This window comes from Anas platyrhynchos, chromosome 19 (assembly GCF_047663525.1).
Source record: "Anas platyrhynchos isolate ZD024472 breed Pekin duck chromosome 19, IASCAAS_PekinDuck_T2T, whole genome shotgun sequence".
In the NCBI taxonomy this organism is placed as follows: Eukaryota; Metazoa; Chordata; class Aves; order Anseriformes; family Anatidae; genus Anas; species Anas platyrhynchos.
The window spans coordinates 3,555,625-3,567,902 of record NC_092605.1 but is presented as its reverse complement, the minus strand read 5'-3'; the positions used below and the strand labels follow the sequence as shown (position 1 = coordinate 3,567,902).

General features: G+C 46.9%; 1 protein-coding gene across 1 annotated transcript; it reads right to left on the bottom strand.

Moving 5' to 3' along the window:
- Positions 1 to 1,895: 1,895 nt before the first annotated feature.
- Positions 1,896 to 12,275, bottom strand: CACNG1 (calcium voltage-gated channel auxiliary subunit gamma 1). Its single transcript, XM_005016095.6, has 4 exons — positions 11,887 to 12,275; positions 5,221 to 5,295; positions 3,067 to 3,204; positions 1,896 to 2,318 (listed from the first exon to the last, which is right to left on the bottom strand). The coding sequence occupies exons 1-4, from the start codon at positions 12,125 to 12,127 to the stop codon at positions 2,092 to 2,094; spliced, it is 681 nt and encodes a 226-aa protein (XP_005016152.1). The 5' UTR covers positions 12,128 to 12,275; the 3' UTR covers positions 1,896 to 2,091.
- Between the last annotated feature and the right edge of the window lie 3 nt (positions 12,276 to 12,278).

Below are 12,278 nucleotides of genomic sequence, written 5' to 3'. Positions count from 1 at the left end.
TGCTACCGGTCCATGTGGGGTGATGAAGCTCAGACCCGTATCATCAGACCTCAATTATTTCAACCCATTGCATCTAAGTTAAGGTTGTTTTGCTGGTGATGGCTGAGCTGGGGATGCCTTTGTGTCTGCCAACTGCTTTGCTTACATTAATCTGACGTTGTGTATTTGGATATCCCAGCCCGGGTCAGTCAGCGCGGGAGGCGATCCAACTTGCTTTTCTGTTGTGGTAGCATGTAAAGGATCTCCCTAGAAACTGGTCTCTGTCTTCCTGTACAATGAAAGTGCAGTTTAGGCATGTCAGCTTTGTACCAAAAATAGGATTTCAAAACCGTTTAGCATTTCACTGTGGTGCAGTGACAACTTGAAGACTTGCACCTGTCTGTCTTTATGAGAGACAGAGGCAGAATTCTCCAGCTTGCACCCAGATATGAACACCAAGGAGTGCTTTAGCCCAAAACTTTATAATATGCACATTATTTGTAGTGCCTCTTAACTTCAAAGAGCTTGAAAAATACTCACGCAACTTCACAAATGGCTTGTATTCTCGCTGACACTTCCTTGATGGGAAAACTGAGATGTGCCTGAGGCTGGCTGCAGTGGAGCCAGGGGCTCACAGCAGGGCCAGCCCCTCACACCAGCTCCAGATTGCCGTGCAATTTCTCAAAATGCTGGCATGCAACATGATTTCAGATCTATATAAAACGGCCAGAAATTTTCTGTTCTGATTTCTGCCTTTTTTTTTTTTCCATTCAGAATTGAGGACAGTTAATTGCAGAGGGAAAGAACGTTTCGGTTTCCTTTCCTCCTGCTTTTTAAATTATCTGGTAAAAAAAAAAAAAGCAAATACTTTTTCCTACTTGAGGGAGAAAAAAAAAGGAGAAAATGCTGAACAGTTTCTAAAAACTGAACTGCAACTGAACTGCAAACAACCAAAAACTATAGATGCCTCTCGGGCTGGGCTGGAGGGGCCAGGTGGGTGTATGGGGCTCTGCAGCACGGGCAGCACCGCTCGCCCGCGATGCCTCAGGCAGGGCAGTTCAAGTGTGCATAAATAGCATTGCACTTCTGTAGTATTTTTGGGGCTGACTCTCCTGGTTCCTCTCTTTCTTGTCTGCTACTTTGCAGGATTTTTCTTTGTATGTATTTTTATATACCTATGCAGTGAGCAAAGCACAGTATTCTTAATAAGCCTATTCACGAGGAAGAAATGAACGCTACATACAGTAAATACCATTGAGAATTACACTTAATACTGGACCCAGCAGAAATTGATGGGCCAGATGATTCATCCATCAAAATCATTTTCCAGAAAATCATGCTACCAGAAGATTGTGCTTTTTATTAAAGGAAAATATCATTCTTAATTTTTAGTATGTCTTGGCTTTGCCATCAAAGTTAAACAGAAATTGCATTATTTTTTTTTTTGGTGCTTAATTCAACAGAATGGAGCTGCAGGGTGTAAATCAGTAGGTTAAATGTTTATTCCAATGCTAGGCAAAGTCTTTTTTTTTTTAATTATTTTATTTTAACAGTTTAGTAGAACAGCATAAGGTTCTCCAATAGATTTAGGTGGTGAGCTAACCCTTCTCAGGAGGCAGAGGAGTATGGCACAGATGGGAGATGGACTCCCACGGAGCTGAAATTTCTCACAGAGTGTCTGAACAAGTGAGGAGTAAAGGCTTGGTATCCCTTAAGCTCTTCAACTCTAACTACACTGCACACCCCAAGAATGCTGTCTCCTCTGCAGCATGAGTTGTCTCACGTGCACTTTTTCACCCAGCTGCATTGGCACAAGGCATCCACAAATTGCAAATCGCCCCTCAGCCTCCAGCAGGGTGGAGGTGTAAAGAGAGCAGAGTGCTGTTCACCCACACTGGTGCTCTGAATGCTCTCTCTTCTTTCCTTAAAAAAAAAAAAAAAAAAAAAAAAGCAAAACCACAAAAAAACAACAAAGCGAGAGTTATAATTGAAGAAGCCTTGTTTCAATCATGACTTAGTTAACGGAGTGCACATTGTATGGTGAGATCAAGACATTTTAAAAAATATAAATTTTTTCAAAACACTCTGGCTTTTCCCACGGGTTGGGGAACATCAGTGCTCTGGTTCTGCATCCATGCAGGTCTCCCAGGGGTTCTGGGGGAAGCGAGGCAGCGCAATCAGGAGGAGGACGATTCCGAAGATGAAGAGCAGGACGAAGGAGGCACAGGCACAGGCAAAGGACCAGGAGTAACTGTACTCAATCCAGACTGTCTCCTTGCTGTCAATCATCCTTTTCACAGATTGTCTCATGACTTCAACAGAGATGATGATGCAGAGACCTGAAGGAAGATGAGAGCAGTGGGTTGAATAACCAGCTGTCAATTTTTCATCCTTAACCACCTCATCTGCCTCTTAGCATACAGGAATTGCAGTGAGATTCACAGGTGAGTCATTGACTCGAATGTTTGAAGGAACCAACGCCAGCAAGTACTCAGATCTCTGCTATAGCCTAGGCTATGTAAGTCAGCCGGTGACTTGTTGAGTATTACCTTTTAGGAAGGCTTGGATGGGAAACTCAAAGTGATGAAGGAATAATTGCATTCCTCAGGGAGCTTTTCCAAAAGTAGAATAAAGGTTTTATTGAGGTGACAATTTGCACCTCTGTCTTTCAGTCACTGTGGCATGTCAAGGAAGTGATAGTTCATGTAAAAATGTGATCTTTGTATTTTTGGGAGACAGCTGCATATCTTGGGCCTGGATCAGCTGTTTCTTTGGTTTGAACCTTAATGTGTTATTGTGCTTAGACTAAATGAGATGGAATAGTGACTGCAGCCAGCACTGAATGTGTTAGAAATGCCCATTTTAAAAGTAGTTGGAGAAAATACAGACAGGCTGCTGGGTAAAGCTGAACAGGACATTTTCAGAACTCTTCAACTGGAGCTCCACATGGGGACTTGTAGTCTCACTGTAACAAGGAAAACAATGCCATTTTCTGGGCATTTTCAGAAGTGTTTCCATCCGCCCAGGGTTTATCTAAGTTTCTTGATATTGTACTATGAGCCAAGTGCAATTAAGTGACCCTTGTACCTGCAAAGGTGTAGAACATGGATGCTGGCTTCAGCAGGTAGTCCCTCTTCTTCTGGAAGGATAAGAGGACGCAGATTGTTCCAATGATGGCAAAGCCAACACTGAAGATGGCAATGGCTGCAGCTGAAATGCTGTATTCTGCCAAAACAAAGGAAACACAAAAAAAAATTGTGAATGTCTGCAGATTTTGAGCATGCTCCCATCAATGGTTGTGACTTTGCAGAAGGTCACTCAGAGAAAAATGTGTCCTGATGCTACAGAAAGGGGACTCTGATGAATCTAGTATTTCCCTAAAATAAAAGCAGGGGGAAATATTGGCCAAGTATCTTTGGAATGCAAAGGACATAGAAACAGAAGAGGGGAAAATCATTTTATTAACACTTACTGAAAGACCAAATGGCACCTGTGTTAGCCTGAAGAAGCTCTGGACTGGAGCCATTTTAGCTCTGCTTCATGGATGTTATTGCTGAAGGCTTCTGGGCTCCACGCTCTCATTTCTTCCATCACTCCACACTCTGCTCTCAGAGTAAATAAGCAGCTCTGTGCTATTTTTGTGCTAGGTCTGTACTGCAGGGCCTCAACAAGGCCCCTGTGCACGGTGCTGATGCTGTACCAGTGCAGGACATTTGTGTGCTTCAGAGGGCTCAAAATCTGAGCAGGCAACTGAGGCAGGAGGCCAGAGGTGAACTGTTTGCACAGCCTCTTTATGTTTTTTTAATATATTTTCTTTAAGAAAAAGAATTCCAGCTCTATGGAAACTCAGCTTCTTCAGGGCATAGGATTAAACCCTCCATAAAATATCCTGCTTTTTTGCTAAACCAGCTAAGATGCACAGTAGACACTTCACCCAGCCGAGGCACAGTTCAGTGCCTGGACGGAAGGGAAGAATCACTAATTAAATAATTCAGGCCTTCATTTACATATTTCATTCGTTTTCATATCAGTTTAAGATTTAGCACATGTAGCCATGCATGAATATCATAATATCTGATGATATTTGCCTTTCAGCCCATTTAAAAAAATGTGTATTCCAGGCAAAATCATGAAGAATCTTTTTGCCTGTTACTAATTAGCTCCCATCAAAATGGAGCTATTTCTGTGAAATGGAAAGCATATCGCTCTTTGTTCTCTCTGCTTTTCATACCACTATTTTACTATAATTTCTTAGATGTTTCTCTTTTTGGTTTTCTTTACTATGTGCTAGAACTGCCCAAAACAGTTAGCTTCAATGTAAAATCATTTGCTGTAGCTTAAGCTTTTTCTTTTACTCTAAAGAAAAAGTTCTTCCTGATTTTTTTTTTTTATTTTTTTTTCCCTGAAATAACAAAGAAGGCATCAGATAGGTCTTTAAGATCAGATGGCTGGACCTAATAGTATATCAATAAACAAGAGCAGGTAGCTCAGGTATATGCTCTTCTATTAATGCAAAATTCCCAGTCTTTCCTGTCTCAGGCAATTGCTTTTTTAGAAAAGCCATGTGCAGGCTTTTCTACCATTATCATTTCTACTGGAAACAAAGCAGACTGGTTAATATGTGTAATGTAATCATCAGCTCCTTTACTCCACACTAAAATATGTTGTGTGGCAAAGTGGAAAGGAATTTCTTCTTAATGAGAGGGCAAGAATGAGAGCAGTGCGTGCTGAATGCTAAAAATATTTGGCTTTATCAGGGACTTACTAGAAATGTGAAATTTGTCTGTGGAAGGCAGTTTTCAAAATCCATGCTGTGTAAACACCAACTATATGTCTTTATAGGATCTCTGTTCCTTCCTTCCATTGATCACTCTGGCTTTCACATGACTTTCATATAAAATCAATATCAAGCATAAAACTCCTAATGGTCTCCACAGAGCCTCTCTACTTCTTTTCAGGGTCAAGACTCTGCTTTGGGTTGAGGTTTATTTATTTAGATTTTATTAACCTCTTCTTCCTTCCATGGTAAAGTCTCGGAGTGTCACGGATAATGCTGATGTGATGTTAGTTTTATGCTGGCAAGACATTTTGCAGCATTTGTGGTGGTGTCTGATAGAAATTCCTCTACTGCGTTCAGTGGAGCCAGGATTGAGCCCTCATTTCAGGTTCCCCATCACCTTACATCTTGTGTGCACCTCAGTTCGTGCAATGGCAGGAAAAAGTTTTCAGGATGATTCTTACCTTTCTGGGTGGTTACTTCAAATATCTCCGAGCTCTCTCCTGGAGTAAAGTGCTTGAAGTAGGAGCAGGTTTGTTCTGAAAGAGAAAAGGAAATTTAATTTTGTGCACTTGGGAACCTCTGATAAAATGCAGTAAAATGGATTTTGCTTTTTACTAATATATCAAGACTCATGGTGTTTTTAGGGTAAGAACTAATGGGATCCCATTTCTGCTGCAGACATCCAGCAAATGCTTTTTTTAAGAACAAGAATAGCAGCGGGAGACCGATCTCAAGGATTTGGGCCTTGATCTATCAGAACACTTCAGGAGGTGCTTAAATGGCCCTGACAGTTGTGCTTCCCCAGGTGTCCTCTTGGGAACATTTCCCACAAAAGAACGATGTGGAGTCAAGCTGCCAGTTTGACACCTTCCTCTAATACCTCCACTTTGCTTGACATGTTGTGTCAGTCATTCTGCTTCAGCTGAACCCCAACCCGCCAAGGCTGAGCGGAGGGGACGGTGACATGGAGAAATCCGAGCTGGCTCTGTTTTATTTGGGAGCAGACAAGTGGCACGTGCCTGCCAGGCAACCCGCTCTGGCACGGGCATGGCCTCTGCTGCCTCTTGTAAGCCTCTCCTTCCAAGAGCTTTGCACACTGATTGCTCTTCTATTTAAAGCATGAATTACAGATAATTTTTCTCATTCTTTCTTAGGCCATCACTCATCCCTGCCTCTCTGTGGCTGTGTTTCCTGGTGATGAGACCTGCCGTGCCCGCAGCAGAGCTGGCGTCTCCACTCACCTCCCCTTGTCCCTGCCCTCCTGCTCCAGAGCGGCACTGGCTGTAGGAGGGTCACCGCTCCTGTGGTCAGTCTGGGCTCCAAACAGGGGGGTGAAGTGTCCCCATCCACCTTCTCCCTCCCTCTCCTTCCCTTCTCCAACCTGTAGGCCCCGCATGGTAGCGACTTGTAGGGAGATATGCCCCAGTCAGCAGCCTGGAGCAGTTTGCTTTGTGGGGAGGGTCACTGTGGGGGGCCCAGAGGTGAGGATGCTGCAGTGTAGCAGAGCACGTGGTGTTTTACTGAAAGGGCTTTTTATGGCTGTCAAACCAAAAAGATAAAAGTTATCTGAAGCTGCAGACAAAAGGCAAGGGAAGGCCATACGAGTCAAGGGGAAAGAGGCTCTCACAAAATGTGGCTTCACCAAAGTTCGCTCCCATCAGAGCAGTCTGCTAAGTTGATTTGATGATAGTGGAGTCAGTGGGAACTTACTGGATTTTCCTCATCTGGACTTCATGTGAACATGCTGCTGGGTACATGGGGTGTTTATAGCGGAGTTAGAAGATGAACGGGGATTGAGGCAGCGGGATGGGGGCACGTTGGGTGGAAGCAAGCTGGAAGCTGAGCCTCTCAACAGCATACATGGAATTTTGGGGTGGATGTAAACATGCAGGAGAAATACTATTTCAATTAGATGGATACAAGTAGAAGAACAAACAGTTATAATCTAGTCAAGAAAATCTTGAGGCTTTAAATTAGAAGAATGAAGCTTCTCGCTGGCTTTTGCTTTCTGCACCTGCTTTCTTGAATGAGACACAGGGCAGGACCAAAACGCTCAGCATATGGAACTCGGGCTGTTTTGAAAGACCTGGCATGGCAGGGCAGCTCGGGGCTGGGCGTATAAAGTTCCATTGGCTGGGGTGCCTTGGAGATACTCAAAAGCCATCTGGATGAGGTCCTGGCCAGCTTGGTCCAGGTGATCCCACTTAAGCTGGGATTGGGCCAGATGACCTCCAAAGGTCCCTTCTGACATCTGGGCTCCTGCCTCAGCCACACTGAAATGTGTTTCTGCATGTGCAGAGCCAGCTCTGCTTTCAGCATCCCAGTGGGATGGGGAAGGGTCTGGCCACCACTTAGTGACTTGAAGCTTTGGCAGCAGTGGGGTGAGGACGAAGGGTGTCCTCACTATTTATAACCTCTTTAATTGAAAACTTGGAGGGGTACGGGACTGGGAGAACAGTTGCTCACAAGGAATTTGGCTGGAGCTGGGCAATCACAGAGTCACGCTGCACAGCGCCAGCTCTGATTGCACTGTTCTGCCAAGCTGGGCTGCAGAGAGCCTGCTCAGCACCACCCAGCACCGCTCCGGCACCCTCTGGTTTGACTCCCATGAGATGGGGATCGTGCCAAGGTTGCACGAAATACCCACCGTGTGTGTGCAAGGGGCCACTGTTAACTCCAGCATCTCCTGTCTGTTAAATAACGGAGCTAGTGCTATCTTCCAGGAGGTGCTGGGAGGAAATCTGTGAGGACTCTGTGGTCCTGCCCAATGTCCCCTCCGTGCTGCCCCAGCACAGGCTGCAGCCATGGGCCGATCCTGAGCAAAGCCCCCAGTGCAGGGTGTGCTGTGGGTCTCTGCCTGGAGGGCACAGAAAGCATCTGTTGTTTATTTACAGCATTAGTTTCTCATGGCAAGAAGATACCAGAGCACTGTATGTTACCTGGGAGGTTCTTTTTTTTTTTTTCTTTTTTTTTTTTTTTTCTGTCATGTAAATGGCAGATTTCAGAGTTACTGATTCAAGATTTACTTTCTCTTTCCCAGGAGACAGGGCAATTCTAAAGCAGTGTTTTTGGGCCCATTAGTGAAAGATTCCTCTGAGATGCTGCTGTCTACTTAATTTTAAAAGCTGACTTTTATTTCATCTGCAGCTTCTCCTTGCTGGAGACTAGGTTAATGTTCAGCTCTGGCGTCTCCTGACCTGTTCTTTATTAACTCTGCAAATGACTGGAGGAAACGTAGTTGAACTCAGAGCTCAATATCTAAAATTGCAAATTTTGAGGCTCAGACTGGAGGCTGTATGGAGGCTGTGTGCCTCTGCCAGTGTCTGAGTGGTGCCTGTGGCTGAGTGTCCAGGTTGGTGACCTCAGTTTGGGGATCCTTTTCTTCCTGTGCTAAAAGGGAGTGAGGAGGGATGAAACTGAAATGCTTCATCTTGGATTGACTGTTTTGGCTTTTAATTAACTCTCTGAAAAGGCTGATGTCAAAGGAAGCCCCAAGCATGCTGATTATCCAAAGCCTGAGGTGAAGCCATCAGTGATGGTGTGATGGGGGCTGCAGCATGTGTGGCTGTGCCAGATAAACCAGTACAGCCCAGTCCACCCTCCAGTCTGCAAAGGCTCAGCAGAGGGGGGACACATGGAAATCTCTTTGAGACAGAGAGAGACTGCTGGCAGAAGGAGCTGCCCCTGTGTTTGTGGCTGACAGCACAGCTCTGCAAAGGTGTGATCGATGTGGCTATCATATAAGTGGGTTAGCTCTAGGGAAGGTGCTTTTGGAAAATGCATTTTGATGTGGGAAAATATAGCCAGATTGCTTTTGGTGAAGTGATATATTGTTTTCAGTTTAAAGACACTTTTGGTGCTCTGCTGAGCTGGGAATATCTATATCAACAAGGTTCCCTATTATTCAAGGCACTTCAGTCCCTCTCTGGTGCCATCATGAATTAGAGAAAAGCCCATTTGTGTCACAGCACATTTACATAATGGATAGGATTTAAAATAGGTTTTATAATGGATAAAAATTTTGTGGCGATCTTTGTTTCTCTCCACCCCTAATCGCATTCTCTCTGCCACGGGGTCACCTCCGTGTGCTGATGGGACCAACCCAGGAGCTCGGCAGTCATTGAGGCCGCGGTGAACTGCAGGGACACACTGTGTGCTGTATCACACACTGTCCTCCCCGTTCCAGGTCAGCTGCCCTTACAGCCCTCCTGGCCCCTTCCCTTCAGATTCATCACTCCTGGATGACCACTGTGAAGGGGGAAACGGGACAATTCATCACCTTATTCATGCAGGGCCTGCCTCTCCTGCTGCTCACAACCATGAGGCTGCACGGCACCTACTGCAGCCATGAGATGCAGCAGAAATGCACAGCACTGAACTACTGCTGAGCCTCAGGGGAAGGACATGCTGAGAGCCCATGAGATGTCTGGGGCCTGCAGGGTTTCCAGGTGGCAACCACCACCCACCAGCGTCAGAGTGACAGTCTGGGAAGGGACTGGAGCACACCTTGCTCCTGAATCTGAGATGGACACAAGCAGTGTTGTGGATGGCGAGAAAATCCAGGATGAGCGATGCTTTTAATCTGAGGTCTCCACTTGTGGTAATCCTGGGGGCAGGACCTGCTGCTGTGCTTGGAGGAGGTGTCAAGGTGGGGACTGAGCATCAGAGGGGGAGGCCCTGGGCTCTGAGCTGGCCAACAAGCCTGGGGAAGGGCTTTGAAACAGAGTTTGGGGATAGTTTAACTTCATACCAGTCTTGCAAAGAGAGTTCCTTGTATGGACACAGGCAACAAGACAGCCCTGCTAACAGCCAGCTCTGTCTAGTACTTTTCCTCTCTGTCTCCATCTCCCTGAGCCCCTGTTCCCATACTTACAAGGTCCTCTTTAACCTGCCTGCAGCACACTTGGCTATAGAACATCCCCACTGCTGCACAGGAACACACATTTTAGGACAACACTTACACTGGAGTGCCTGGCAGTGGATGCAAACCATGTCCCACTCAGTGGTAAAGTGCCCCAGTGGGCCACTGACCACCGTATTTGTCTGAATTTTCCCAGTTTTAATGACCATCCCCCTGGTCCTTTAATTTCTTACAGCAGGACACTGAACCCTTTCCAATTTGTCAGCATCCTCGCAAGAGCGCTGTAAAATTTAAAAGCTCTGCCTAAATCACAGATCTGCTTTGTGGACTGCAAGCCAATGCATCCTGCACATTTTGCACTGTGCTGAGCTCAAAACCTAATAAATAATGCTAATCGTGCCATCCATTTCCTTCTCAGGGAGTGACTGGTAAATGGTTATTAACGCAGTGATAAATTCTGATGTTTCTTTTCCAGTCCTGGCAGTGATGTCTGACTACATCTCACAATTTTCAGGAAAACAAATGTCCACATCTCCTTTGCTCCCTGGTGGTTCATTCACATTTTCTTGACCGCTGCAGGTTTCACAGCCACGCTGTTTTCCTCCTGATATCTCTTCCCAGAAGTGTGAAATCAATCCAACACATACCGTGCGGGCATGGCGGCATTTAGCAGCCCTGACTTGCAGGGACCAAGCCCTCCCCACCTCCCCATGTGGGGTTTTCCGCCTGAGCAGAATGGGGATTAAAACTATTCTATAACAGAGGTGAGAAAGCAATGCCCTTTCAAGCCTCAGATGCTGCTTTTGACACAGGACACCATCTAACTTCCAAAATATCTTTAAAAACTGAGGAACCACACCAGCCTTTCTTGTATGGGCTCAGCCTCTCCACGAGCAGCCGTTTGTTTGTGGTGCCCAGCAGAAAGGCAGTGCCGGGACGTGACCCATGCCAGTGATAGCACATGCTGATGTCTGTCAAAGCCAGGAGCTGCTTTCGTGCTGCCCTGGCCGCAAAGCTGCTTTTTGGAGACAGCTGGATATTTATGAGCTTTATATTTACCCTGCAGTTGTGCACTTTGGGTGTTTATCAACCAATTTCTATGATTTTCCTTTTGTGGGAGTTTTGCTCTCCGTGCGAGGAAAGGCAGAAGATGTTTCCAGGCGCATAAGTACCTACGCGAGAGACATCAAGCACACGGATGACACACTCCCAAATTTGGTTAGAGGCAGCTCTGAATGCAGCAGCTGAGCTCCTCTCTCCAGAATACATAATTTGGCCAAATAGGTAAAGAATCGCAGTAACATTCAGCAAGCACAGGCAGCAAGGTTTTTCGCAGGAAATTTTCAAGCATGTGCTAACATATATATTTTATTTCCAGCAGCGAGGCTAGCGTGAAGGCAATCCTGTTATTTCTGTTCTGGAAGGAGTCCAGTTCCCTATTAGTCTTCTAAAACAGCAGCGCGGCTCAGTCACGGATGGGGAGTGTTGGTGCACGCGGTGTGAGCGGTGCTGACTTTGCGATCCGTGCACGTAGCGAGCTGCTTTTACCAGGGGAATGCCATCGGCTTCCCAGTAAGCAGCTGAGCCGCTCCCCATCGGCTGCTCTGGGAGATCATGGAGAAAGAAAGGGGTAGGGCCAGGCTGCCACCCCTGTGGGTCCGGGGTGCAGCAAGCTGATGAGGGATTGAAGCTCAGTTCGTGACTTTTTGGAAGTTGGCAATGCATCCAGCAGCTCCCTGTTCCTCCCTGCCCTGAGAAATGATCGTTATTGAAATAGCTCAGGGGCAACCTATTGCTGGCTGTGAGCAGGCTTCGAGGATGCAGGGATCAGGAAATCCTAAGGACCCAGCTATGTCTGTTAGAGCCACTCCTTTAAATCCTCTTTCTGCTAAAGCTCTTGCCCGCTGCCATCAGCATGCCTGGGTGCTGTGATACCCACTGCTGATATCAGTGAAATTTCCTCCATCCCGATTCCACTCTGATTTCCACCGTGTCTGATCCTTTTCCCCTTCTACCCTCCCCTGTCATTGCACAGGAGCTGATGACTCAAAGACATACGTGCAAGGCAGCACCACGCAGAGGTACAAGGAGAGGGAGGGAAGCGAGGTGAACCCACAGCCCAGCACAAGAACACAGCAGCGTGCAGCCCGGTGCCAGACTGCGAGCCGCGGGGACACGGGACGTATTTGGTTCCGCCCCGTCCTGCAGCCTCCTAAGCAAAGCCTGGCGGGACATCCCGTGCACGGGTGTGGGGGGCTGTACGTACCTCCTGGCAGACTTATGGGCCCGCAGCCCTTCTCTTTGGGACCTTGCTGCTGCACATAAATCTGTTTTTTGCAGAGTCGCCATAGCCCGAAATGAGCCGCTTCGCAGGTGGTGTTGTAATTCTCCACTTTGGGGCTCAGCACGGCCCAGTGGTCAGTCACTACGGCCGCGAAGAGCAGCGAGACGCCCACCAGCAACACGCAGAAGGTCAGCCGCACCTTCAGGGATTTGCTGTCGTCCATCCCTCCTCAGGCCAGGGCTCCTGGGACCACCACTCCCAGGTCGTGTCGCCGGGGCCGGGGCCGCTCTGCTCGCCCGCAGCAGCCCCGCGAGGGCTCCCGAAGTGCTGGCACGTCTGAGCCTTCGCAAATGTCAGCCCCAGCTGCTGGGCTG